The sequence below is a fragment of the Henningerozyma blattae genome, chromosome 9 (genome assembly GCF_000315915.1).
Source record: "Henningerozyma blattae CBS 6284 chromosome 9, complete genome".
In the NCBI taxonomy this organism is placed as follows: domain Eukaryota; kingdom Fungi; phylum Ascomycota; class Saccharomycetes; order Saccharomycetales; family Saccharomycetaceae; genus Henningerozyma; species Henningerozyma blattae.
The window spans coordinates 213314-240784 of record NC_020193.1 but is presented as its reverse complement, the minus strand read 5'-3'; the positions used below and the strand labels follow the sequence as shown (position 1 = coordinate 240784).

The window sequence follows — 27471 nt, the reverse complement described above, 5'->3', positions numbered from 1 at the left end:
TAATACACCCATCTCTTCAATTAATCTATTAATCATCATCCTCAAAATTAAATATAATTAAAGCAATATTCTTCAATTGTAAAAGACATTAGCTTTCCTTTACTTACTGTCCATTCCTTTAATTCTCCCTTTAGAAATTCACCAACTAAATTCATTCATTCATTAAAGATTAATTTCTTCTAAATTAATTTGCTTTTTTTTTCTACACCTTTATTCATTTCATCAAAAGTTTTAGTCATTCGCTTTATTAAAATATTTCATTTTACTTCACTTTTTTTTTTTTATTTTATTCTATTTGTTATTATTTTGTGATTTTATATTCACCCATTTATTTCATTTAAAATTAATAAACATTCTATAATGACTACACTTGCGGCCCCTCTGCCAAACCCACCATGCATAAATAATACATCAATAACACCTGATTCATCTCAGATTGTCTCCAACTCGAACATTGAACGTGTTATTAAATCAGTAACTGATGCTACAAAAAGATTATCACAAGCAGAATCTACTATAAGTACAAATGCAAATACACAATCATCCAAAAGGAAAACTAGAGACACGGTTGGCCCATGGAAATTAGGTAAAACTTTAGGTAAAGGTTCTTCAGGTAGAGTCAGATTAGCCAAAAATATGAAAACAGGCCAACTAGCAGCTATTAAGATTGTCCCTAAAAATTTCCATTCAAAGAAAAAAAGACAGGACTCTCCTGCAAAATCTTTAAGTAGCTCACCTGATAAACCTTATACTACTCATTCAAATGAAACTAATCCTAGTAATAATTCATACGGTATTGAAAGAGAAATTGTTATTATGAAATTAATTTCACATCCAAACGTCATGGGTTTATATGAAGTTTGGGAAAATAAATCAGAATTATATCTAGTTTTAGAATATGTCGATGGTGGTGAGCTATTCGATTATTTAGTGTCTAGAGGGAAACTGCCTGAAAGGGAAGCTGTCCATTATTTCAAACAAATCATTCAAGGTGTAGCTTATTGCCATGCTTTCAATATTTGTCATAGAGATTTAAAACCTGAAAATCTATTATTGGATAAGAAAAATAAAATTATTAAAATCGCTGATTTTGGTATGGCCGCATTGGAAGTTTCTGATAAATTATTAAGTACATCATGTGGTTCACCTCATTATGCATCTCCAGAAATTGTTATGGGTAAATCTTATCATGGGTCTCCTACCGATGTATGGTCATGCGGTATCATATTATTTGCCTTACTTACTGGACATTTACCATTTAATCATGATAACATAAAGAAGTTATTGCTAAAAGTACAATCTGGTGTATACCATATGCCCTCTGATCTTTCTCCTGATGCCAAAGATCTAATATCAAAAATTCTTGTTGTTGATCCTGACAAGAGATTGACTACAACTGAAATTTTAAATCATTCATTAATCACTAAATATGATAGAATGGGACTAACAAATAGAAATTATAATAATAACCTTTCAATGGCTCGTGACAAATCTAATTCAAATCTAAATTTTATTAATAACCTTTCCAATGTGGATATCCTCCTTCAAAATCCATGTGATATTGATACTTCTATCTTAAGCAACTTACAAATATTATGGCATGGTGAGTCAAAACATGCTATTATTGATAAACTATTACAACCAAATATGAATGAGGAGAAACTATTTTATTCATTACTTTTGAAATATAAACAGAAAAACTCTAAATTCTTCCCTGGTAACACAGTTCCTTCAACATCAGCTAATGAAAGCCTCTTACCACCTCCAGGAATTTCAAATCGTAGTAATTCTCCAACTATTCAAAATAATGCAGAGACACCATTCGAACTGGAATCTGCAGACTCTTCTACTAATCAAAATGCTCCAAAATTAAGACAAAAATCACAATTTAGCTTAGATAATATGAGTAAATCTGGAAATACTTCTGGGACAGCATCTAGAGATAATTCAGAAAACCTTTCTACAGATATTTCTGATATTACTTATGAGAATACATATGATGTCACTTATGAAAATACTTTGGAAAGCAGTTCACAAGAAGTTTCTGGAGAAACTTCTGAAGGAACAGGTGAAATTAGTAATGAAAGTTTAGAATCGCTCAAAGAGACAAATAATCTAATAAAGAAAAGTTCAAACAGTGGCTCAAATAACACAACTGATTCAGATTCAGATGAAATTAATATATTGATTCCAAATTTACCATCCATAGCTCCAAATTTCCCTGCTTCGACCCCAAGAAGCTTTAAAAGAGTTTCATCCAAAGTTTCCATACATAGTTCAACTTCTTTTAGAGCTACAAGAAGTAAATCAATTGTATCTTCAATATCGAAGAGAAACATTAACAACATAGTTTCACCTAATGGACCAAGTAAGCCAATTTCTCCAAGAAAACAATATAAGGCTAGAAGAACCTTACAAAACTCCGCATCCAAGAGATCATTATATTCATTACAATCGATATCGAAAAGATCCTTAAACTTAAATGAATTTTTAGTAAGCGATTCTAAGATGTTTCCAACACAAGATCTACCACCATTACCTACTACTTTAGGAAGTGTGAATTTTGAAGATTTATGTGATCAAATATTATTTGGTGAAGGTATGAAAAAAATAACTGAATCTCCACAAGATAATAAAACCTCAAATGGTGAAGACTTCACTGATGTCTCATCAAATATTTCACACGGAACCATTACCAATGCCCAAGAAGGTTATAAAACACAAAATAATATCCCTGTACTTAAAGAAGAAGGTGTATATGTCAAAGAAGTACGAAACATTCAACCTGCATTCCAATTTAGAAACACATCTCCTGATACTCATAACCAATCAAAGAATGACTCATATTTTAGCCGATCATCATCTGAACAGCCATCTTTGGCTTCAGAATCAATGAATTTACCTAGTTTACATTTAGATGATCCATCTTATTCTGAATATGCTGCTGAATATACAACTGGCCTTTCCAATATTATTAAGAAAAACAATATAAATAATGATATATTCCATACCCCAACCCATGAACTTGTTGAAAATGATGAACTTAAGATAAAGAAAAATAATTATGTTACAAAGATGGAACCAAGTCCAATATCTGCTCTCAATTTACAAACAACTAATAATTCTCATTCATCATTGGATCCAAAAAGATCTCTCTCAGGTAATAATAATAATAGTAATAATAATAACGAATCTCTTGTCACTAGTCTTTTGCACTCTTCTGGTGTTTCAAGAACTAATAGAAACTCGTTTTTACAATCTATTAAAGAACAAGATGATGATCAATGGTTTACCAAGATTCAAAATACTCAAAGAGAAAGAAGAAATGCATCTCTTAAAGTTCAAAAAGAATCAAGAAATTTAATAAATAGTACTCCACACATGAGCACTCCATTAGAAGATACTAATTCAAATAGATTCGAATTAGATTTGAATAGACAAAGTGTCTTGGCTGAGTCAAGTGCCATTGAACATCCTTTACTGAAAATGCCATCATCTTTATTGAATTCTTCCATGACTTTTAGAAATTTAACTGATCTTTTAGGAGATACAAACTCTGATGAGATAATATCCAGTACTAAGAGATATAGTCAATTAAGTTCGGCAGTGCCTCTAAGAAAGCAATCGACCAAAATATCATTGACACCTAAATCTAATTTAATGAGACAAGTAGAAGGTCAACCTGCTCCAGTAGAAAATAGAATATCTCATTTAGATCCACATCTATCGGATTACTCTAGTATATCATATGCTAATGAAATGCCATCTGCGACTTATACTGCTCAATATGTCAAAGTTTCTAATGGTAATAATTTTAATTTTCAAGACGTTAGTATTCCAAGTATTGATGGAATTTCTAAATCTGAAGAATCAGATATTGCAAAGGACGATACTCACACTGCTATGAATGAAATTGCTAGTGTAATTGCTGTTAATAAAGACAAATCTATTTCAGATATGAGATCATCACAAGCATTAGAAATGTCACAATTACCAACCAATACTAATGTTACCAATACTACTACAGAAAATGGTACAATTAATATTTTTGAGGATGCGCCAACTGATTCATCATCTATGGAGACTGGATCATCATGTAGTGATTACCAAGGTAATATTCATAAGAAAGCTGTCTCTATCGACACTTTAAATACTTCTAATGTCATTTTACCTGAAACCAATGTTAGAGTTAGCCTATATTTGAATAATAACAGTACCGCTAATGCTAATTTACCAAGAAAGACCACTGAAGAGATTTTATCTAAATTCCAAAACTCACCTGAGAAACCATTAATAGTTCAAAGAAATCATTCGATTCAAAAAAGGTGGTCTAAAGTAGCTACTAATTCTAATGGGAAACATTTATCGTTGGGTATTTCCAAGAGTTTAATGTCGATGTTTAAAGATTTGGATGAAGATCAAGAAGATACTTCTATGATAAATCCAAATGAACTCTTATCACAAGGAATTATGCAAGATCTCGACAAAGAAACTTCAGATATTTGCAAAACGAATGGTAATATAATTGAAGAAGGTACAGATGAATATCATGATACTGACGGCAATAGAAATAAAAATAATAGAGTTACCATGTTATTTGAAGAAGAGAATTTTGTTTCTGCAACCACTTCAAATAATTCAATGGAGAATAAATTGAATCAATTAAAGAATATATCCATGGAAAATACCCATAATGAAGATGAAGATGTTTCTGAACAAATTAGTATACCAGCAGAATTATTAAATAAGGAGAAGAAAAATGATAATGACATTTCACAATTCAATGATAACAAGAGTCGTCAAGTTAGTGGTAGTAAACATCCTTATCAACCGGTTGCTACTGAAAAGGAAACGGAATCTAATAAGAAAGTTATTCCTAAGATTGTATTGAATCCAAGTAATAATAATAATATGAAAGAACATAGAAAAGACGACACAAATATTGAGCATAAAAACAACAACCAAATACCACCACCTATTCCTTCTATTCCAGCTCCACCAGTTAGAAAAGCACCATTACCTCCACCTACTACGAAACCTCCGGTACCGTTAACAAATAATTTTACAAAATCCAATACTAAATCCAAAGAGACCGATACTATTACTAAGGGATCGAAAAATAATAACACTACCCACGCAAAGAAAAGTAATTGGTTTACCAAGATGTTTAGTGGGTTTGGCAGTAATAATAATAGTAATAATAACAGTAGTTCAATGAGTTCGAAACAAACAGTTGTATTGGTCAAGACACATCGTACAAAATTAAAGTTTGACAATGCACATAAATTAATGTTGAATGAAATGGAGAAACAAGGAATCAAACATAATAAACCCAAGAGCCATCGTTCTAAGAATAAATTAGGGTTAAAAAGTATGAAGAGCAGTAGTACAAAAGTTGAATACGAATGTGAATTTATCAAGGGTAATTTTAAGTTCCAAATTGGGATTGAGAGTAATAATGATGATATGAGTTTAATAATTGTTAAAAAGAAGGGTAAGTATACAGTTGACGATGAGATGGTAAAGATTTTTGCACAATTGAATGAGGATATTAATCGTGTCATCTTAGAGACTGAGATGAAACATTCAAGTGCATAGACCCATTTTTGTTTTTTTTAGTAAAATAATAAAAATCATTTGTAATATATATATATATATAAATAAACGCCTTTTTTTACCTTTAAAAAAAAAATAATCAAAATTAAAATAAAATAATAAGAAAGTAATGTACAGGGAAGAGTCGAATAAAAGTGATGGGAAATAAAAAGTATATATATAGGTATAAACATATATATATATATGGGAAATTGAATTTACTTGCAATTTTTTTTTTTTCTTTTTTATAAAAAAAAAAGGAGAATATAATGAAGATGATTATTTTGAAGTGTCCAAGACATATCTACCCAAGATTTTATTTTGAGCCATCAATTCGTAAACCATTGGCAATTCACTTAAACCAACGATTTTGATTGGTGATTTGACTAAACCTCTTTGGAAGAAATCTAGAGCTTCTCTTGTGTCGGCTCTGTTACCAACATAAGAACCTTTAATGTTAATAGATTTAACAACGTGAGAAAAGACTTCTGATTTAACATAAGAGTTGGCTGGTAACCCAACTAAGACAACGGTACCTGCAGGTCTGACGTATTCTGTAGACATGGAAGTAGCCAATTCTGAGACAGAGACGTTAATGACACCATGTGGACCACCGTTTGTGACGTCTTGAATATCTTTAACAATGGAATGAGTCTTTGTGAAATCAACAAAGATGTCACCACCTAAACTGTGGAATAGTTTTTTCTTTTCATCACCACCATCGATACCAACGACTCTAAGACCCATTGCCTTTGCATATTGGACTGCTAAGGAACCTAAACCACCACAGGCACCTGAAATGGCTACCCATTGACCTGGTTTAACATCAGCAGTTTTTAAAGCTTTATAAACAGTAACACCAGCACATAAGATTGGTGCAACTTCTGCTAAATCGACGTTTTTAGGGATATGAGCAGCTTGAACAGCATCAGCTGTAGCGTATTGTTGGAAAGAACCATCATGAGTATAACCTGATAAATCAGCTTGTTCACAATTGGATTCAAATCCCTTTTCACATAATTCACAAGACATACAAGAACCATTTAGCCATTTAATACCTGCATAATCACCGATTTCGAAATTTTTCACTTCAGAACCTTTAGCTACAACAACACCAGCACCTTCATGACCACCAACTAAAGGTAATTTGACAGCCAATGGCCAATCACCTTTCCAAGCGTGTAAATCAGTATGACAAACACCTGAATATTTGACATTAATTAAAATTTCATTTGGTTTTGGTTTTGGGACTGGGATAGTTGTATATTTTAATGGACCACCATTTTCATAAAAGACCACAGCTTTTTGAGTAGTTGGGATCTTGAAAGATGTGGCGGTGGTGGAGTTTAATCTTAAAAATAGACGAGGTGAGACTTGAGTGGTGGTGGATAGTCTTGAAGAAAGTCTTAGCATTGGGGTTTTAAAGGAGTGATAGAATTATATGTGGAGAGGGAGGGGATGGGAGGTGAGGGGGAGGGGAGATGGAGGGAAATGGGTTTTCTTTTCTTTTTTTTCTAAAAAAAAGTGTACACTTTTTATCAATGTGAATTTATTATATATATATAGTTGATGGTGTGTTAATGGGTTTTTGGCTTGTTCGATTGGGCTTTGCTAGTTCGAATAAACAAAGAGATACGACGAGTAGATGAGCCAACAGGATCTCCTTCTAGATCTGGGAGGGGTGGTGAGGTACAGGCAAAATGAGTACTTGTGTGTGTACAGATGAGGAGAGGTTTTAAGGCCGAGGGTTTTCGAAGAGATAAAAAAAAACAACATTCAAAATGCATGCCTAGAGAAGTCGGAAGAGAAGTACAGAGCGGTTGATAATGGCGTGTTGCCTACAGACACGCCGAGAGAGTGGGATCGATCGGGCATCGGAGCCGTGGGACTTTGGGAGTTGATGGTGCGGAGGCTTTTTTTTTCTTTCGAGGTCACGCCGATGACGTGTAATTGCATTTCAATGGAGCGGGGCTACAGGCACGGTGTGAGGAGAGGTCACGTGGAGTGGCCGTGTGGAATGCATTGAGGTGGCACGTGAAGGGCATGTTATGTGGCACGTGAGGTGAGAGTGATCATGTAGTAATTACTATTGTATGGGGTAAGTGTAAACTTGGAAGTAAATTTAAAAGTAAAATTCAAAACCAAAAGTGCAAACTAAGATACAAAATAAAGTGCAAACTAAGATACGAATGGAAACGCACCCTGCAAGCGCCAAACAAGCTATTTATATACGAGACTAAGGATCGGCACCCTTCGGGCTGTTTGATGACATAAGGGCGGACCGGAAGACAGATCCTTGAGGAAAACCGGAGGCGAGGGTGCAGATTATCGGAGCAGTCGAATCGGAGTAGTCATATCGGAGTGTAAATATCGGATATGAAGAGTGATTGGATGGGTGAATGAAATATATATATAATGTGATGCGAATACGAATGCGTGAATTATAATATACAAAATCTATAAAAAGTAAGCGTAAGAGTAAGAGTAGTGAGCAAGGAGTAGTGAGCACACTTATCGACTTCTCTGTTTATTGAACTTGAAATAGGTGACGCCGTTTTTCACCATTTTCTTGGATCCAACTTTTGAATTCATCAATATTTTCTGTTGTTTTAAAATGGATTGGACGTTTGATAATTTTTCCAAATTTTCGTATTTGGATTTCAAAACGTTCAAGTTCTTCAACTTCTTGGAAGTGTTATCTGCAGGAGTGATGAGAGTGTTTGAGTTTTTAATGTCTGCTCTTTGTAATTGGTCCTTTTGCAAACGGTTTGATTTGTTGTACAACAAGGCGTCTGTTGTTTTGAAATAGGCCTTTGGGTCGAAGGTTTTCAATTGTGATTTGGAATCGACAAAGATGGTGTGTTTTGAGTTTGTGCTGGGCAAGGCCAGGTTCGAGACTTGTTTTTCTATGCTCTTCTTGTGCATGGCATGCATTGTGTTGATGTAGTTTAGATCCTGGGATTTCAACAGCTTGATTTCGTCGGTGGATAGGTTGGTGTTTATGTTCGACCTTGGTTGGGAGATTGTTTTGTTGTTCATGCCGTAATAGAACTCATCTTCGTTTCTGGACTGAGCCTTTGCACGAAGGATTTTCAAAGTGTTTTGTTTGGCATGGTAGTCTTGAGCTCTCTTGACGTAATCCTTGTGCTTTTCTAGAAACCCCAGACGAGACCTTGCGGCTGTTTGGGACCGTTCTCTATGTTGTTTTTTTTGAGTGTTGTGGACTAATTTTGCCATAGTGTGATGATTTTGTGTGTTTAGCAATGGGGAAGCGATGGGATTTGATGAGGATAGCTTCTTTTTTTTATTATCACCATCACTGTCAATATATTTGTTTCGGAAAATTTTCAAAAAGCCACGCCACGCCACGCCACGCCACGTGACAGTCACATGGGACGCGACGTCGTCCTACAAAGACACGTTGTTAAATGAAGGCATTTTTTTTCCGAGTAGAGCAAAATGCAAGTGCTAATGCAAGTGCTAATACAAGTGCAAACGCAAACGCAAACGCAAAAAACAATCAAGGCAAAATGTGCCATTACACAAACAAGTATTAGCTGTGTAATAGCAGCGTAATAGCAGCGTAATAGGCTGTCGGTGTTTACGCGTCGATTGCCTTTGTTGTTTTTCCGGCTGGATGAATCATGGCCCAGCATGGGTTGTTTTTCTAGAGGCTCTGTGCCAGGTAAATTTTCAAGGAATTCTAAATTTAGATCTGGAAGTGGAAAACACCGTAGGCACTGCGGCCCATGTGGAAGTGAAATTTCGTCACAGATGGGCCCGATGAATTCTCGCGTTTTAGGATACGCCTATGCCAATGTGTAGCTGTATCGGGCATGGAAACGTGTCCAGGTGCCTGAAGCGACAGCAAAATATGTGAATGTGTCTATTAAGGTATTTGCCAATGTGTCTTTGGATGGGTGAGATGTCTGTTTATAGCAACGTGTTTGACTGTTGCTTCTGTTTCAAGAATGCGTTGCTGTTTGCAGGCGATGGACGTGTTTTTTTTCATTGCAGTTTGTGCCGTGGCTCCGTCGTGTCTATACCTTATTAGTAGCGCGTAGTGCAGCACCACAGCATACCTGCAATGCAGTAGTGTTTGTTTGTTTGTTTGTTTGTTTGTTTGTTTGTTTGTTTGTTTCACCATCCCTTCACACACAGCTATGCTTGCAGACTCGCAGACTCGCAAACTCACAAGCAAACAAGCTCACAACAGCTCCAGCTGGCAAAACGTATATAAGGCGGCCACAATCGCATCCAAGAACAACTTCCATCCTCCCTTCCAACTCAACACCCAAACACACTCGCTTATCCAACTCTTAATCCTTTCTCTATTCACAATGCAAACCTCTTTCTTAGTCGCCGCTCTTTTCTCTGCCGTTGCCGTCAACGCTGCCAACGACGCTATCTCCCAAATCACCGATGGTCAAATCCAAGCTCCAGCCAAGACTGAATCTGCCACCAAGACCGAAACCACTGCTCCAGCCACTACCAAGGCTGAAACCACTGCTCCAACCGTCAAAGTCCAAACTGCTAACGGTGCTAACAAGAACGCTTTGGGCTGTGGTGCCATTGCCGCCATTGCTGCTGGTTTGTTGATGTAAGAAGCGTGATTTAAACGTTCGTCTGCCACTACTTTCTTTTTTTTTGCCCTTTATAGCTAAATAGTGACTTCTTCGTATCTGTATAGAAAATGTATATAGTAACACTGAGTCATTAATTGTCTTTGTTTTTGTCCTCGTTTTGTCCTCGCCTTTGTCCCTTGCTCGCCTCTTTTGGCCTTTTGGCCTTTTGGCCTTTTGTCCCACCTTGGCCCTTGGCGTTTGTCCCCCATTCGTCCCCCATTGTCACATCAGATCCCGCCGCATCGATCACCTGTCTCCCAATCGCACCCACCTTCCCGATCCGGCACCCGCCACACCCCCGTCTCCACGCCTCCACGCCCCCATCTTCGTTTCCTGTTCGGGGCGCCCATTCTTGCCTCATTCTGCACTGGACACGGTCCTCTTCTCGCCCCGCTGCGGACCCGTCTGCGCCTCCGCACACCTTTCTCCCCACCCCACAACGCGGTGCACGGACGCCCCGTCCTTGGCCTTTCAGTGATTCTTTCTGAATGAGTATTTTTGGCCCAACCACGCCACGCCACACCCGGACACCGTCTTGCCCGGACACTTTTGCACTGGCACACGCCACAGCCCGGACAACCGGCTGTGCTGTATATAAGCAGGCCGCGGACCCCGCCCAGCAGCCCAGCACTCCATCATGTTCCACTCAGACATCTTCGAGCGTGACGTCCAGGACCCTTGCAGCTACGCTTGCGACTCTGCCGACGCACCCGTGCACCTCCAGCCCTACGACCCTCAGCCCTACGAGTCCCAGCCCTATCCCTATCCCTATCCCGGTGTAAATCCCAATGTAAATCCCGGTGTAAATCCCAATTTGAATTCCCTATCCCTATCCCAGTCACACCCGTCTCTTTCTCCGCAGCCCCACTCGCCAGCGCCCAGACGTTGCCGCACAAACAGCTCCACGCTGATCCTGCGCCTGTCCCGCCAGAGCTCACGTGCCGAGCTCGGCGCTTCGGACCTTCCTGCGCTGCTGGCCAGCCCAGGATTTACGTCGCCAGCCGCACCGACCCCGCCACCGTCTGCATTCCGTGACCCCGCATTGCGCGACCCAGCGTGTCCAGACGTTCCAGAACACGGTCTGGCTCGCTCACTCTCGCTTTCCACGACTCCCCTGTTCACCACCAGCTCCAACACCTGCTCGGCAATCCCCACCCATCTGTATGGTCTAGAGAAATACGTCGATTCCCACCTGGTCGATGCGTTCCAAGGGTCGCCCCAGTCTGATGATGCTGAAAGCTTTGCCTCTGACGATGACGATAGTGACGACGATCAATTGACTATCGGCCACGTGGCTCGTGACACGCTGACCAAACGTTGTTCAGTGCCGGTGTCGCCTATTTCTCCTGCAAGTCCCAAGAATTCAGCCAGGCATTTTATTTCCAAGAAATTCTGGCTCAATTCTTTGAACTTCAACCACCATCATGGGAGTGGGAGTGGGAGTGGGAGTGTAAGTACAAGTGCAAGTGCAAGTGCAAGTGCAGCCACGAATGCAGACCCAAGTGCCAGCCCAAGCGCGCATGCGTTTTCTATAGATTCGAAAAAAAACATTCCCAAGAAACCATTGACTCCCAAGAGAAACTCAGTAATAAAACTCTCCTTATCCAAATCGTTTGCCTAATCTTCTTTGTCTACATTACTATATATTCATACCTATATACTCTGTATACTCTGTATACCCGCTGCGTGTGGAGCATTTTTTACAGCCCCACGCGTCAAAGCGAAGCGCTTTCGCGCTTCGCTAGTTTAAAAAAAATCTTATATTATTAAAGCACTACAACACGCTCTTGCTCTACATACCCACAAGCAACACAATGCAAGATACAACCTTCCGTTCAGCTGACGGGAAACTAATCTCCATCCCGTTGAAACGTACAAAGAATTCCCTCCCCTCTGCCTCATGGAAAAATGAACCCACTTATGGTATCAACATCAACAATCTACTCGATTCCATCAACCAAAACGAAAACCAATCTACCCACTCGTCCTCTGGCCCTTGCCCCTCCCCCCGTCACGATCAGTTATGGGTCGAAAAATGGAGACCCCATCGTTTCATAGATCTTGTCGGTAATGAAAAATTCAATAGAAGATTGCTAACCTGGCTACGTCAATGGTCTTCCGTCGTTTTCCAATCCAAAGATACCGAACCTTCAATAGATTTTCTCAATCGACCTGTAAAGAAAATCTTATTGATCCATGGCCCACCGGGGATCGGCAAAACTTCCATCGCCCATATCATGGCCAAACAATTGGGCTATTCCATCGTAGAAATCAACGCCTCCAATGAAAGAAATACTCAACAATTGAAATTGAACCTAACAAATTCTCTTTTCCACGATAATTTATTCTCAAATCCAACTTGTTTGATAGCCGATGAAATCGACGGTGCTCAAGATTCAGGATTGATCAAATTACTCTTGGAAATCTTACATTCCGATAAAAGAGCCACCTTGACAAGGAAAAATTCCAAAAAAAATAAACTATTGAAAAGACCCATCGTGGCCATCTGTAATAACATCTATTCCCATTCGTTGGAACGTTTGAAACCCTTTTGTGAAATCATCCCATTACGTAAACCTCTTGATTCCGCAATCATTGAAAGACTCCAACTCATTGCTCAAAAGGAACATCTTTCCTTATCCTTGCAAGCATTGAAAGATATAATCATCTCTTCTCAAGGCGATATTAGAAATTGTATCAATAATCTACAATTCAACGCCAACACAAACGCTCGAGATCCCTCTGTATCTCATAAGGATTTCAATAATACTTGGTTTAAAATCGTCAATTCCATTTTCCAAAAAAATCTACATTTGGATTACAAATTACAATTCCAAAATTTGACCAAAACAATCTCATTGAATGGTAATTTCGAAAAAATCATTCAAGGTTGTCATACTCTTTATCCAACCATGAAATATTCAGACATTTCTTTGCAAAAACCAGCTCTCATATCTGATTGGCTCTATTTCCATGATCTTTGTCAAAATTCTCTTTTCCAATTCAATGGGGAATTGCTTCGATACTCATCAATCGTTCCTCTAGTTTTTTGGTTGAATTTCTCAGATTTATCAAATAAAATAGATCAATTGATCAATATCCCTGATTTCCGTATCAAAGAATTACAAAATTATAACAACAACATTTGCAATTCAATCTTATCCAATTTAAAATCCCCCTTTATCAACTCACTCTCGTTACAATTACAATTATTACCTCATATCGATAATCTGTTGAGCACAGATTTATCAGGTTTGAAGAATTTACCCTTGAAGAATTCCATTTTCGAAAAATTATCATCAATCTTGCAATTATACAATCTACAAATCAAACAACTATACAAGGATTCCGGTCCAGATTCCAAATTGATCTTATCTATTGAACCACCAATCGATGACCTTGTCATTTTAGATGAAACTCGCAAAAGAGAAATCATTACAAAGAGACCTTCGATTTACAATCAACTCTTGGCAAAACATGAAGAAATTAAAATTAAACAAAAACAATTGTCTTCTGTACCAATTAAAAGAAAACTTGCCGAAACCACCACCACCACTACATCAGACCAATCATCTTCTAAAAGACAAAAACTTTCCACTATTGATTTTTTCAAATCTCAATACAACAAGATATCTACTACACAAACAGAAACTACTAATACTACTACTAATACTACTACTAATACTACTACTAATACTACTACTAATACTACTACTAATACTACTACTAATACCACTGCATCCTCAGCTACATCACTTTCAGACATTAGAATTTGGGTCAGATATACTGAAGGGTTTTCCAATGCTGTCAGGAAAAATGTCACTTGGGAAAGTTTATGGGAATAATTTGCCAAGAAGGGCAAGGTCTTTTTTTTTTTTTGCAATTCGGATTCTCTCACTCATTCCCGAAGGTCCAGTTCCCCTTTGTATTAATCTATTTATAAAAAAAATCTAAAAAAAGCAAAATTCAATTATCATCACTATAATCATACAAACAAAGCATAACAAACAATCACAAAATGGGACAAAAAAATAGTAGAATAAAAATCACAGAAACTGATAAAGCTATCTTACAATTGAAAACTTCGAAGGATCAAATCCATCGATACACTAAAAAGACAAATCAATACATTCAACTCGAAAAATCTCAATTAAAACAATTAATTCAAAATGATCCTCAAAATTATAAAAAAAATTTGAAAATACGATTTCTTTTGAAAAGAATTCATTATCAAGAACATCTTTTACAACAAGCTATGGATCAACTAATAAATTTGGAAAATATGGTTTCCACTTTAGAATTTAAATTAGTAGAGACTCAATTTATTAATGGGTTGAAAAATGGTAACGAAATACTAACAAAACTAAATAAAGAATTTACTAATGTTGATACTTTAATGGATAATGTACAAGAACAAATTCAATATCAAGATGAAATTACAAATATTTTATCAAAAAGTATCGTAGGCGTAGATTTCGAAGATGAATTAGATAAAGAATTAGATATGATTGAAAATAATTTAAATTCAAATCAAGATATTCAATTACCTTCATTAAAGGATGCCCCTTTGAAAGACCCATCGTTAAATGCACCTGTGCCTGTGAAAACCGCACCTGTCGAAGACCCCTCATCGAAAGAAGAACCATTATTAGCATAATCATTTTATCAAGCATACTCTCCTCTCATATAATTATATATATATTTTTAATACTAACATTTCAATTTCATAAACTTTTAAACATTTTAATCATGCCAAATTAAATCATACCAAATTAAATTAGTTGAATTAATTTTTTTTTTAGAATTATAGAAAAAAAAGAATGTATATATATTATATATTAAGGTGTCATATTAACATGACATGTTGACTAAATTAAATTTTGGAAAAGAATAAATTTCCAATAACGAATAAATATTATTTGAATGACATTACAAAAAAAAAAAATAAAAACGCAATGAATTGAAATGCAAAGGAATGTAAAGTTAATTAAAAAAAAAGAAGAAAAAGTTTGTTTTTTTTTTTTTATTGTTTAAGAATTCAAAGAATTGCAAAAAGAATTAATCTTCCTTTTCTCTTCTTAATTCTTCTACTGACTTACCACTCTTTTCAGCTTCCACATAAAGTTGGTAATCTAACCAAACTAATAGTTGCCAAACTGACCAACCTAAAAGACCACCTAATAATGGGCCAATCCAATAGATCCAATGGTATGGTGGGAAAGATTTCTTGGCAAGAGCAGCCCCTAAAGATCTAGCTGGGTTAACACCGCACCCAGTATATGCAACCAAGGATAAATGAATAATAAATAAAACAACACCAATTGGAATGGCACATACAGCATTACTACCAGTAGGTTCAATAGCTGTCATCATAACAGTTAAACATAAAAATGATGTACCAAACATTTCCAAGAAAAGACCTCTAGTTCTAGACATCCCTAATCCTAATGTATTTGCATACAAGACTTCACCTGGTGTAATAGCACTAACTGCACCACCTGCTGCCATCCCTGCAATGATTTGAGCAATCCAATGAACTAAGCATCTGGTTGGTGTAATAGCTCTTGATAAAACTAAGGTCAAGGAAACGGCAGGATTTAAAGCTGCCCCTGATACACCAGCAAAACACCATACTGCAAACATTAAGGAAAACCCGAAACCAAGAGCAATCATGATCAATTGACTTGGATGTGATGTAGTTCTACCAGGATAACTTTCTAATTGCCAATCATGATTGGCAATATTAGCAATGGTATAAGCACAAAATAAAAAGATAAATGTACCAACAAATTCACCATAACATGCAATAAAATGATTTCTTAATGAATCAGGTCCAACAGAAAATCTTGTCTTTAATTTTGTCTTATTACCTTCATTTTTATTTCCTCCTGTACCTGAGTCCGAATTAGTAGGAGTAATATCATTTTCTAAATCATTTGTATTCATTGCAACTTTTGGATTACCAAAAGAATCATCTTGAGTAGAACGTATTTCTTCTCCATTAGTACTATCCTCTGACATTGTTTATTTTATTTTATAAAAAATTTGTAATTATTTATTAGTGATTGAATAATTGATTGTTATTGTTATTGTTATTGTTTTGTTTATATGTCAAGTAAAATTAAGATTTTTCAAGTATATATATGTTATCGACTTATCTTTAAAAATTCTCTCTTATTTATATTCAAATTTGAAAAATAAATAAATTTTAGAATTAAAAAGGATGTTCCTTTCACTCTATTTAATGCCAATTTTAGGGAACTCAGTCCTGAAATATTATAACTTCTAGGGACATAAAAATAATTAATGCCACAATTAATTGTAAATAGATATTTTTAGAAATTTTATATTGAAAAAAAAATTTTATTTCTCATACGATACTCAAATTATTTAAAATTTTTTACTTTACAAAATAAGAAACAATATACACAGGGATTCTGTTTTATGACAAGAAAAGTACTTAACAAAGGTCCTAAAGGGCAAAAACTTAAAACTACATAGTTCCAGGATTATTTTAGATTCCAATCCCATGGCAATTGGGTTATTTGGCTAATATTATTTTCTTTTCAATCATGTTTTGTTTGGGTAATGTAGGTGAAAGTCATCAAATAAACAATAATTTTATAAACGAACAATTAAACCTAGTAAAAGTATTGAATGTCCTAGGACAAAAGTCATTGCAAAATTTTTGACATTTTATTTCCCACAAGCAACTCTCAAACACGAATGTAATAGTTTAAGCACATCCAAGAAAAGTTTTCATCCTACAGGCAATTCATTCCCTTTGACAGATCTCGAAGTTGTAGTCATTGCCCCAAAAAATTTTCTTTTGGTAGGAAAGCCCAAAATAGTAAAGGAACCGTAATAAAAACTTTAACGATCTAAAAAAAAAAAAAAAAATAATTTACAATTCTATAACTTACACATACTAGGAAATTGTGTTGTTTGGGCATTGGTTGTTACCGAATAAAACCCTTTTAGAGAGTATGTAAGCCATCTGGAACTGTTGAAAAAATAAGAGTAAGCAGGATTATGCAAAAAGGATTAGCCAATTGATCTGTAAAATCAAGGAAACTTCGGCTTGACCGAATTCGGTAAAAATTGAATAGAGGGGATAGAATTAAGTGTACATACAACTACCATACTAAACTATGAGAACAATTATTAAGGAAGAAAGGAGGATAACAAACAAACCATTTTTCCCTATTATGATTGTTTATTGAAATGTGTTAGCAGTAGTCAAATATAGGATCTTACCCTACTTCAAAGCGTTATTTTTGAGAAAGGAGAGCTCTAGCTAGACAAACTTCATCGAATTAAAATAGTTCAGGAATACAAAGAAAATATAGGGAAAAACAGTTACTAGCCAGAGAAAAGGATTCAAAAAAAAAGTGAAAATATGTTAAAAATTGTATAAGGCAGGTATGAAAAGTTATATAGGTACAGAAGATTGATAAATAAATTTAAATCTTGAATAGGTACGCTGTTTGCGAAAGTAGAAAGTAGAGTGATAGAATAACGTAAAGTAGGTGGTGAAGAAAATGATAAATAGAAATAAAATATTATGTTACAAAACTTGTAAAGAATGTTGAAAGATTAATAAATCAAAAACAAAAAATAAAAAGAAGTAAAACATTAATTGAGTGAAATAAAAGTGGGAAGATGAGAAAGGGGCGATAAATGTAGTTTACAAACTTTTAAATATCACCGGAATTTATATTATTATTATTATTAGTAATGCGATTGCTGTTAGAACGGCCCAGTTGTGGTGCCATACCTGATGCCATTAAATAAGGACTTGAAAATCCAATAGATCCAGCGGCACCGTTCGAAGTTGTGTTGAAAAGGGTACTATTGTTGTTGCTATTGTTGTTACTTGCGGCTTTGCTATTGCTACGACTGGTAGCTTTACTGTTACCGTTACTATTATTATTACTTGTATGATTACTATGTGGGTTATAATGTTTCCCATTAGTATTATGTGTTCTCTGATTAGATGTCGAATTTTGATTCGAGTTGGTCATCTCGTTAGATGAACGAGTAGCTACCGGAGAAGAAAACTTGTGTCCTTTACTAGATGTGCTTGATTTATGTGGAGTTAAATTAGAACGATTTAAAGCTTCAGATGGACTATTGAAATCTTGTTCAGCCTGAGGAGAGGCATTTACTTCATCCCATTTCATATTTTCCATTGGATTATCTAAGTTATCTTGCTCTTCTCTAAGCTTAGTTTCCTCTCTTGCTTGTTGTAACATCTCTTTTGCCTTAGACAAAGAAACAGTTGGTGTAGTGTACGAACTGATAACTGGCACACTTGTATCAATATCAATACTAGTCTTGATTAACGCTGACATCCACATTCTCATTTCTTCTTGAGTTTCAACAGCAAAATAATGAACACGAGGCTGGGTGAATGTTAAGCCTTTCTTAGAACCAGGAGGTGGTGGTACTAACTTAAAGCAAAAACGACCTTTACCAGTACTTGCTGCATATAATGATACTAACTTATCATCCTCTCTTGCTGGAGTAACACGATGAGCTGTAATATCAATTAAGCCGCGTTCTTTTGTATCGGAAGTATTAGCAAAATAAGATAGCCTTGTGCCATGTAATGTAAAAAATCTTTTCTTCCATGCACCAATGGCACCAGAACCTTTTTTACTCATCCAACCAGAACAATCAGCATCTTTAATAGCGTCTTTAACGTTAATTGTTCTAATACCTTCCATAAATGCAGAGGTTTGTTGTTTAGCAGCAGCTCTACCAGGTAATTTTCTCATTTGCTTTTGCTTACTGCCTGGTGCTTCACTTACTGACCGTTGTTTAGCTTGCTCTTCATCAGTCAATAATGTATCGACAGCATCATGGAAGGAGTCATTAGATGGATTCTTAGCACTAACAGATCTAAATTTATCGTCGTTTGAAGAACTAGTGTATTTTGGTGAGTTATTGGTTAGAGTTCCAGATAATGGAGCGGGTGTTGGAAGTGTGTTATTAAATCCATGAGGTGTTTGCTTTGATGGTGATTTTCCTGTTGGAGTATAATATCTAGATGTTCTATTACCTGTAGGAGTTGAATCCGTGGCATTCTCAGTAAATTGCTGTCTATAAGGACTTAACACAACTGGATCTTTATTAGAAGCTGTTATAGTGCTTTGCTTAGATTCACCAGTGGCGTTAGATGTACGAACTGGAGAGCCACTCTTGGATTGTGAGTTTCTTGCTGAAAAAAATGAAGTTTGAATAGATTCTCTATTATTCGATTCATTGTATTTTGAGCCTGACATACGTTTAGATTCCGAATCCGAATCACTAGCATAAAAACTAGAGGCAGCACGATCACTACTTTGATCCATAAAGTGTGGATTCTCAAATGCATAATTGTTATTATTATTATTATTATTATTATTATTATTATTCATATTATTCATATTTTTCTTAGCAGAATCATTTGCAGATTGTGATAACATAGCAGCTCTATTATACAAATCAGTCTGTCCATTCTTCGGTTTTCTACTTCCTGGATCTAATGTACTAGTTGGCTTTTGTCCTTTCGTCTTCATTGAGGAATATTTATTAGCAGAATCTGAGGAAATATTTGCATCCTTATTATATGAAGCTAGACGACTAGGAGAATGAGAAGATACTTCTCTTTGTTTGGATGCCTTGGAAGGATCTACAGAAGAAGGTGTGTTTCTTTGGTAAGATAAACGGTTCTTAGATAATGGATTTTCAATTTTTTGAGGTGTAGTAGGTGTCTTGGAATTGGCCAAAGGAGATGTCTGTACCTCTTGAGGATCAAATCTAGAGAAGTTGGCCTTTTTATTATTAATTAATGGAGATTTAGGTGGTTGTACAGGTGATGGGTAAGAAGGTGGTTTTGGAGCTCTTCTTGGAGAACTAAACAATGCATCATTATTAATAATTTCTGAAGTATTACGTTGTGATAACAAAGTTTCATCAACTAGCATTGAATTAGTGCGCTGGCCATTAATCAATAACGATACAGGTCTTTTCTTTGAAGTAGATGGCTTTGTTTGTGCAGTTCTTAAAGGAACCGAATTGGTAGAATTTGGAGTGTTAAGTATATTATCTCTTTGATTCTTTGGAGGATGATTTATGGAGGGACTTGATTTATTACTATAATCAGAAGCTGGTGAATTCATACCTGATTCAAAATCTTGATTAACAGAAGCAGGAGGCATCAATTGTTGATCGAAATCATCTAAATAAATATCGTTTGATGTAGGAGTTTTAGTTGAATTGTATAACTTAGGATCATCATAATTTTCATCAAGATCCAGTTGTTGTGCTTGTGTTCTTGTTGTAGAACGAACATTTGAATTATTAAATGGCTGCTGCTGTTGACCATTAGACATTTTGTTTTCAAGTGAAGGAGATTGAGGATACTGTTGTTGCGTAGAACCTGAAGAATTTGAATTTGAATTTGAATTAGTTCTATTACTCACCTCTCTCATTGATGGAGCTGTTAGTGTTGACATATCACCTTGTTGCTGAGGAGCTGAAGATGATGGAGTCAACCCATTTTCTACTGCTTCTTTAATATGTCCAATTTCTTTATGTATTTCGAATCTAGTACCAAATGAATTTATTTCCAATTCTTTTAAATGAGCCAATTCTAGTTCTAAAAGGATAGAACCCGAAATCTTATGTTTGGTAAACTTGGAAGCATCTTTTTCAGTGAATCCCTTTTGTAAAAAATAATTTGTAACATCCTCTGGAGACCATTGTAGAGCATTTGAAGCAGAAAGTTGTGGTTTATCAAGTTCTACTTTATTTTGATTAGGATCAATTGTATGATCTGACATAATATTTTTAATGACAGATGCGTTTGAATTACTAGTAGTAGAAAAGTTTCTGTCCGTAGTATCGTTAAATTTGTTGTTATTGACGAATGGTTTCGAATTAACATTGCTGTTACTAATACCACTGCTTGTTGTAGTAACGTTTTTCAAAAAATCTTTATTATAATCTTGATTATTATTATTAGAGGAGTTGGTGAAAGAATCATCTGCAGAACTACTAACATTGGAGTTAGTGTTTGCTAAAGAATTATTTATGGATACTGAGCTTGCAATGGCATTATTAGAATTTTGGAGCCTTGATTGCGAAGAGGCTCTTGACAATTGACCCTTGATTTTCTTTTGAGAATTAGTTCTAGATAAAGAGGTCTTTTGTCTTGGGATATCGGATAGTGGATTTTGTTTAAAAGATGAACTTCTTGATATCGAACTTTGTGTGACGTTTTGGGAGCTCTCTTGAGAACTACCTTGATAGTTATTTAGATTTAAACCAGTAGTATTTGAAATCATTGTTTGTTGAGTATAATTCAATTCGTCATCACCTTCATTAGAAGTGATGGTGGTAAATAATTTGCTATTACTATTATTTTTGTTATTGTAAACGTTATTAAGGTCCTTGGTGGTAGCAGTAGCAGTAGTATTAGTGGTATTGATATTATCTTCTGTAGTAGTGAAATCATTAGAATTGAATTTCCCAAATGATGCAGGTGAATTTGGAGAAACAGAGGGAGATTCATTGAATTTATATTCATTTAGTTTATCCTTAAGTTTACCACGTAATTGATCTTCTTTCAAAGCTTCTTCTGCTTCTTCTTCTTCAAATTTTCTTTCATCTATTTTCAATTCTTGTAAAGCTCTATCAATATCAGACATGGTTGATTTAACTGAAATGTTTCTACCTTCTGGAACATTCGATTTAAAAATATTATTTGATTGTGATGATTTCATGCTATTTTTAATCAAGTTTGCCGAATCGGACCCTATATTATTATATTTATTATTATTATTATTAGTAGGACTTGAATTTGGTAATCGTATGGAGGTTGCAGTTTCTACTGGTTGAGGTGTAGGTAATTCTGAATTTGAATCTTCATTTTGAGAAGAATAAAGATCAGTTGTGGAACTATTTGTATTAAGATTGGATGATGAAGAATTATTGGTGGTAATTCTTTTGGCTGATTTAACTCTTGTTAATTTAGGATGTTTTTCAATACTGATCTGTTGGGTGAATACCACTGGATATAACCCTTCTTCACCAGTTCTTAAATTCTTACCAAAGTACCATCCGTCATTATATTCTTCATCATCGGTAATGACTTGAATCTTATCACCTGGTTTCATATCTAATTCGTCATCCATTCGTTTTGTATATTCATTAATGACAATATACATAGGGTATTTCTTGGTGGGAGTACTGGTCAAATTTTCTTGAGTTGAAGTGGATAAATCCATATCCAAACTTAAATTGCTATCATCATTTGTAGAATTTGTGATATTTTTCGATAAATTCATGGCCACATAATCATTATTTTGTTGCATCATTATCTTATTATACTTTTTCTTTTCTCTAATTTACAACTCAATACAAAATTGTATTGAACTAGACTATAAAAAAAGAAGCAAAAACAAAATTATTATATACCAATCGCAAAGAATGTAAAGAGAAAGAAAATATATTAGAGAATTGACTAACAAAAAATTAAAAAAAAAAGATCGACAGGATAGAATTCACAGCAAATTAATTAAATTCTTCAATAGTCGGTAATGGAAATTCCTTAAATTGAATGAAGCTTTAGATGTATAGTGCTTTTCTTTTTTTTTTTTATTAATTTTTATTAAACTTTTAATATTTGTTTCTTATGTCTCCTCGAACAACTAATATTATATAATTGAACAAGTTGGACAAAAGGTTTTTTTTCTTTTATTTGAAACAATAGTCGTCTAAATTATTATTTACTTCGATTTTCGTTTAATTGAATCTTGTAATTGAATAATAATAATAATAATATTTTGGCAAATCGTCTTTTCAGAATTAAATTAGTTGGAAATTCAAATTGAAATGAAATCAAGAAATGGGAAATTCTTCGATTCTTGGATAATGAGAAAGGAAGTCACTCCCCACGGAGCTTGTGTTTATCGCTTTAAGGTATGCTCGACGGAAAAAATAACAGCATGTCCCTTTCTGGTCACAATACAACGAAGTGGGGAATTTGAAATATACACAGATACCGAAAGAGGCGAGTCCGCGAAGAAGGCAGCGCACATTACTGTTTCCCTTTTTGTTTGGGAGTGCTAGCTGGTTAGCCGCATCGGGAACTTATGTTTCCAAAACAGGTGCAATACTACCTTTAGCCACAATATTCCCGTAGCGTCCACATTCGCGACGCTGCCTGTGTGTTGAAACTGCGTAGTGCCTTGGAACAGCATGTTATTATCCACAGATACACCTGTAGAAAGCGATGCTCCGGTAAATTCTCGTTGGTCGACGCGATCCGCGTCTAGCTTATCGATGTCTTTTTCTTTTTATTTATTTTTCGTGTTGTTTTGGTTCATCGTATTTTTATATTCTTGTTCACCTGTCGTCGTCTTTTTTTCTTGTGTTTTTTTTTTTTTCTTTTTTACTTTTCTCTTTTCTTGTGATAATTTCCCAATTTGGAAGGAGACTCAGGCGGGTCAGCTGTTGCTACCCGATGCGGTTATGTTACCGAATGTGGGAGGGGGTCATTGCTGTAGTCACGTGATGATGTATTTTTTTGATATCTTTTAATTTTTTTTTATCTTTTTTATGCTATTTTTCTTTTCACAATATATCATGTGCTAATCAGGAGTCGGATGAATTGTAATGAAGCCGAAAATTTTCGGCTCATTAAGGCAAACCAACAAGACTGACCCTGTGGGGCTCTCTGGGTAACAAAAAAAAGAACCACCCTTGAGACTCACAGTATGCTTCTGAGCTGGGGAATCTTATTTCTTTGTTTCTGTCAATGTAATGTTTAATTTAACTTATATTTCATAATCATATACAAGATTCATTATTCCGAAGATATTACAAACAATAATATCACAGACATATACATCAGGACTTAATTAGTGCAATAGATATGTTTTCCAACAAGAATAAAAGCAAAAGACCAAAGTTCTTGCTACATCTGCGTATTAATGAATTAATCAATATTCCTCAATCTACAGGGTTTTGCTATATCAAATGGCATTTGAAAGATGGTACAGGGACTTCATCTCATTCATTAACCACTACAAACGATTCAACCAATGTTTCGAAAAGTAATCATGGTACTACTCCAAGAGCTACAGTACTACATCATAAGGCCAAATGGAATTATGAATTGGAGAAACCTGTTCAAGTGAAATTACAAGTAGATAAAAATAATAATCTGGCTAGCAAGACATTACGATTGGAGATTTTTATGGAGTTTCTCAATGAAAATGATAATAGTTCTATGTATGTCAAGATGAAAAATTCTCATTTACAAAATAATTCTTCGAATGATAGTACAAATTCTTCTCAGCCTCATGTTTCATCGCCAATCCGTCAAATAAAACATGCAGCTACTACAGGGTCTACCCCCCTGGGGAGAAGCTCTAGCCTTCGTACAGACTCATCCGTAAACGATCATCGTAATGCTTTAAACGAACAAAATCTAAATAAAACTCAAACCACTTCAACTTCGAATAGTATAAAGAAAGTTCTAAGTTCAGGCAGTAATACTAATCAATCTAAACTATCCCGTACCAAGAGTAACCATTCAGCAACAAACGAGGGGTCTCATAACAATGCATTATCTAAAATTAGCTCTAATAATTCGAATAATACCACAGTTTCGTCTCAATCAAGAAACTCGATGGCCCTAAGATCTGCATCCACTACATCCACTGCCTGTATAAATCAAAAGATAACGGGGAGATTACAATTGGGTGTGGTTACTTTAAATATAGCAGATTATGTTCGTGATTCTGAACAACCTATTACAAATAGATTTCTTTTGAAAAATTCCAAAGTGAATTCCATTTTAAATATCACCATCAAAATGGAATTAAATAGAGGTTCATATGAAGATTTTAATATCCCTACCTCCTTTACTTCGGGCCAATTACCAGGTTCCTTCCATGCAGGAATTGGTGATATCTTGGAAGAATCATCAACTACTTTAGCCAATTCTAATGGATTAACGTCACCAACTTCTTCATTTGGTCAAACTCCCTTGGGTCCGTTTCAACATCGTTCCACTTTAATACATGGTGTTAATGGTACCAGTATAACGTCCTCAATAACAACAACTCCAAATACCATATCTGCATCGATGAGTCCTGTTGTGGATTCCTTGTATCAAAAGACTTTCCAATTACCATGGGATCCAAGACCAGGTGAATATACTCCAAGAGAATGCGTAGAAGATATTTTGAGAGGTGGGAATGGTTGGGCTAAGAATGAAAAAGGTATCAATTTGATTGATTTGCAAGCATTAAGCTTAAAGGAAGAAGAAGCTGAATATTATGCAAGTGCACATTATTCATGGAATGTTTACCATGATCATGATCATGATATAGCAACGAGTGGTAAACATTTGCATAATAGACATAAGAATATAGGCAAGAGTGATAATAGTCCAACTACTGTCACGGCTACTACTACTGCCACTACCGCTAATTTGGTAAGAGCTAATACCACTATGAATAATAATCCAAATTATAATAATAGTGATAGTACAAAGATGAATAAATATTATAATATGAATAGAAGAGAATTTATTGAAAAGAAAAATAATTTAAATGAAACGATGTTATCACGGATGAGATCTCCTGAAGATCAATTGTTTGGTGATGATTTGAGAGATACCAAGAGTTGGTCAGTCACAAGAATAGAATCATGATTTGTTACATGAGACTTACTTAAAGAGACTTTATTATGATAGAATGCTATTATTACATTATGCAATATATATATATATATATATATATATATATAAATATGTAAATACGAGTATATGAGAGTATGATTTTTAAAATTGAATAAAACTTTTTTTTTTTGTTTTTTTCTTTTCAATTTTAAATAAGTAAAGTGAATTTAATAGTTTTATAGTTTGTATATTGTATTTATGATAGTGAATGTGAATAAAATGACGTAAAGGGAGGGGAGGGGAGTTTTAAACAGAAAACAGAATAAAATAAGATAAAATAAAAAAAATAATAATAATTGTAATAATAAAATTAAAATAAAATAATAAGGTAAAAAAATAATATAATAAATGATGGGGGTAAAACGGAAAGGGGAGAGGAAACGTTGAGAAAAAAAAATACATTTATCGATTTGCAGTTGGGAATTTATTATAGTACATTTAATTATGATGACGGGAAAAATACGTAGGGGGGAAGGACATTAAAAATTTTCTATGAGATATATTGTATGGCTTTATTTGCTCCCTTTTTTTGTTTTCTATCAGTGGGAAAGAGATGAGCGGTAAAGAAAAGCGGAGGATCTACAAGAAAAAAAAAGTAGATATTAGAATCAGGATGCATAGTTAATTGGATCTTCTCCATAGCCATAGAGACTGTAATTGGTATTGTTCTTCATTGTCAAACTTGGAACAGTCATCCAACAATAGAGTGTTGTAACTGTCACGACGACGAGTATGGCTCAAAGTGTCACAAGCTAAAGCACTTGTATATTTTGAGATGTTATTATAGGAATCTAATTGGCAATCCAATTCGGAAATTCTATCGTCCAACGAAAATTCATCTTCAAAGTCTAACAGAGGAGGTTGGGATTGAGATTGAGATTGAGGTTGTTGTTGTGGTATTATGACGGATTTTGATAATGGTGATTGAACAAAAGGTGTAAATCTACAATGACACCTGATACCATTTGTCAAATGGTATATACTGTGAATATCAAACGACGAATTAACATTACAGCGCAGACATCTTTCATCTTTCATGCCGTTAAATTGACCATATCTAATTAAATTACAGTCTGAATTTGTTTTCAAATTATTCAAATAAGAATCTGATAATAGAGTTGGTTTTTTAGATTTTTTTTGCTTTAAGAAAAACTTGTAAACGGGGGTTTTCTTTCTGTTTGGATCATGGTATTTCCATGGTTTTGTAATAAAAGAAGAAGATTTTTTTTTGGATACTTTTTTGGTGGTGATGTTATTAGATGGAGAAGAATTTTGCACAGAAGACTTTTTATTGGAGTCTGATTCCAATAGATATGTGGCAAGTTTATTTTTCCCATTCTGAGAGGCAGAAGTAGGGGTGGAGGCTGGAGTCCTAGTAATAGAAGCAGGAGCAGGAGTAGAGCTGGCGGAAGTAGAAGAGAAATAGTTTGGAGTTTGAACTAGAGTGGACATGATAAAGAAAAATTTATAATGATTAGATATATTTATTGTAACGATAAAGAAAATGCAAAT

General features: G+C 35.0%; 11 protein-coding genes across 11 annotated transcripts; 6 read left to right on the top strand and 5 right to left on the bottom strand.

The window, feature by feature from the left end:
• Window positions 1-360: 360 nt before the first annotated feature.
• HSL1 (protein kinase HSL1) lies at window positions 361-5598 on the top strand (the record flags this gene model as incomplete). The annotated part of the gene is made up of 1 exon (XM_004182246.1): window positions 361-5598. The coding sequence occupies one exon, from the start codon at window positions 361-363 to the stop codon at window positions 5596-5598; it is 5238 nt and encodes a 1745-aa protein (XP_004182294.1).
• Window positions 5599-5874: 276 nt separating this feature from the next.
• On the bottom strand, window positions 5875-7008 carry ADH3 (alcohol dehydrogenase ADH3; the record flags this gene model as incomplete). Its single annotated transcript, XM_004182245.1, has 1 exon — window positions 5875-7008. One exon carries the CDS (start codon window positions 7006-7008, stop codon window positions 5875-5877), a length of 1134 nt encoding a protein of 377 aa, XP_004182293.1.
• Window positions 7009-8106: 1098 nt separating this feature from the next.
• On the bottom strand, window positions 8107-8832 carry UTP11 (rRNA-processing protein UTP11; the record flags this gene model as incomplete). The annotated part of the gene is made up of 1 exon (XM_004182244.1): window positions 8107-8832. One exon carries the CDS (start codon window positions 8830-8832, stop codon window positions 8107-8109), a length of 726 nt encoding a protein of 241 aa, XP_004182292.1.
• Window positions 8833-9758: 926 nt separating this feature from the next.
• On the top strand, window positions 9759-10199 carry CWP2 (Cwp2p; the record flags this gene model as incomplete). The annotated part of the gene is made up of 1 exon (XM_004182243.1): window positions 9759-10199. The coding sequence occupies one exon, from the start codon at window positions 9759-9761 to the stop codon at window positions 10197-10199; it is 441 nt and encodes a 146-aa protein (XP_004182291.1).
• A 658-nt stretch (window positions 10200-10857) lies between these two features.
• On the top strand, window positions 10858-11841 carry ISF1 (Isf1p; the record flags this gene model as incomplete). The annotated part of the gene is made up of 1 exon (XM_004182242.1): window positions 10858-11841. The coding sequence occupies one exon, from the start codon at window positions 10858-10860 to the stop codon at window positions 11839-11841; it is 984 nt and encodes a 327-aa protein (XP_004182290.1).
• Window positions 11842-12034: 193 nt separating this feature from the next.
• CTF18 (Ctf18p) lies at window positions 12035-14065 on the top strand (the record flags this gene model as incomplete). Its single annotated transcript, XM_004182241.1, has 1 exon — window positions 12035-14065. One exon carries the CDS (start codon window positions 12035-12037, stop codon window positions 14063-14065), a length of 2031 nt encoding a protein of 676 aa, XP_004182289.1.
• Window positions 14066-14238: 173 nt separating this feature from the next.
• VPS20 (ESCRT-III subunit protein VPS20) lies at window positions 14239-14877 on the top strand (the record flags this gene model as incomplete). Its single annotated transcript, XM_004182240.1, has 1 exon — window positions 14239-14877. One exon carries the CDS (start codon window positions 14239-14241, stop codon window positions 14875-14877), a length of 639 nt encoding a protein of 212 aa, XP_004182288.1.
• A 401-nt stretch (window positions 14878-15278) lies between these two features.
• TBLA0I01090 (aquaporin family protein) lies at window positions 15279-16166 on the bottom strand (the record flags this gene model as incomplete). The annotated part of the gene is made up of 1 exon (XM_004182239.1): window positions 15279-16166. The coding sequence occupies one exon, from the start codon at window positions 16164-16166 to the stop codon at window positions 15279-15281; it is 888 nt and encodes a 295-aa protein (XP_004182287.1).
• Window positions 16167-17917: 1751 nt separating this feature from the next.
• Window positions 17918-22585, bottom strand: TBLA0I01080 (uncharacterized protein; the record flags this gene model as incomplete). Its single annotated transcript, XM_004182238.1, has 1 exon — window positions 17918-22585. The coding sequence occupies one exon, from the start codon at window positions 22583-22585 to the stop codon at window positions 17918-17920; it is 4668 nt and encodes a 1555-aa protein (XP_004182286.1).
• A 1559-nt stretch (window positions 22586-24144) lies between these two features.
• TBLA0I01070 (uncharacterized protein) lies at window positions 24145-25932 on the top strand (the record flags this gene model as incomplete). The annotated part of the gene is made up of 1 exon (XM_004182237.1): window positions 24145-25932. The coding sequence occupies one exon, from the start codon at window positions 24145-24147 to the stop codon at window positions 25930-25932; it is 1788 nt and encodes a 595-aa protein (XP_004182285.1).
• A 648-nt stretch (window positions 25933-26580) lies between these two features.
• SPR6 (Spr6p) lies at window positions 26581-27411 on the bottom strand (the record flags this gene model as incomplete). Its single annotated transcript, XM_004182236.1, has 1 exon — window positions 26581-27411. One exon carries the CDS (start codon window positions 27409-27411, stop codon window positions 26581-26583), a length of 831 nt encoding a protein of 276 aa, XP_004182284.1.
• Window positions 27412-27471: the final 60 nt, after the last annotated feature.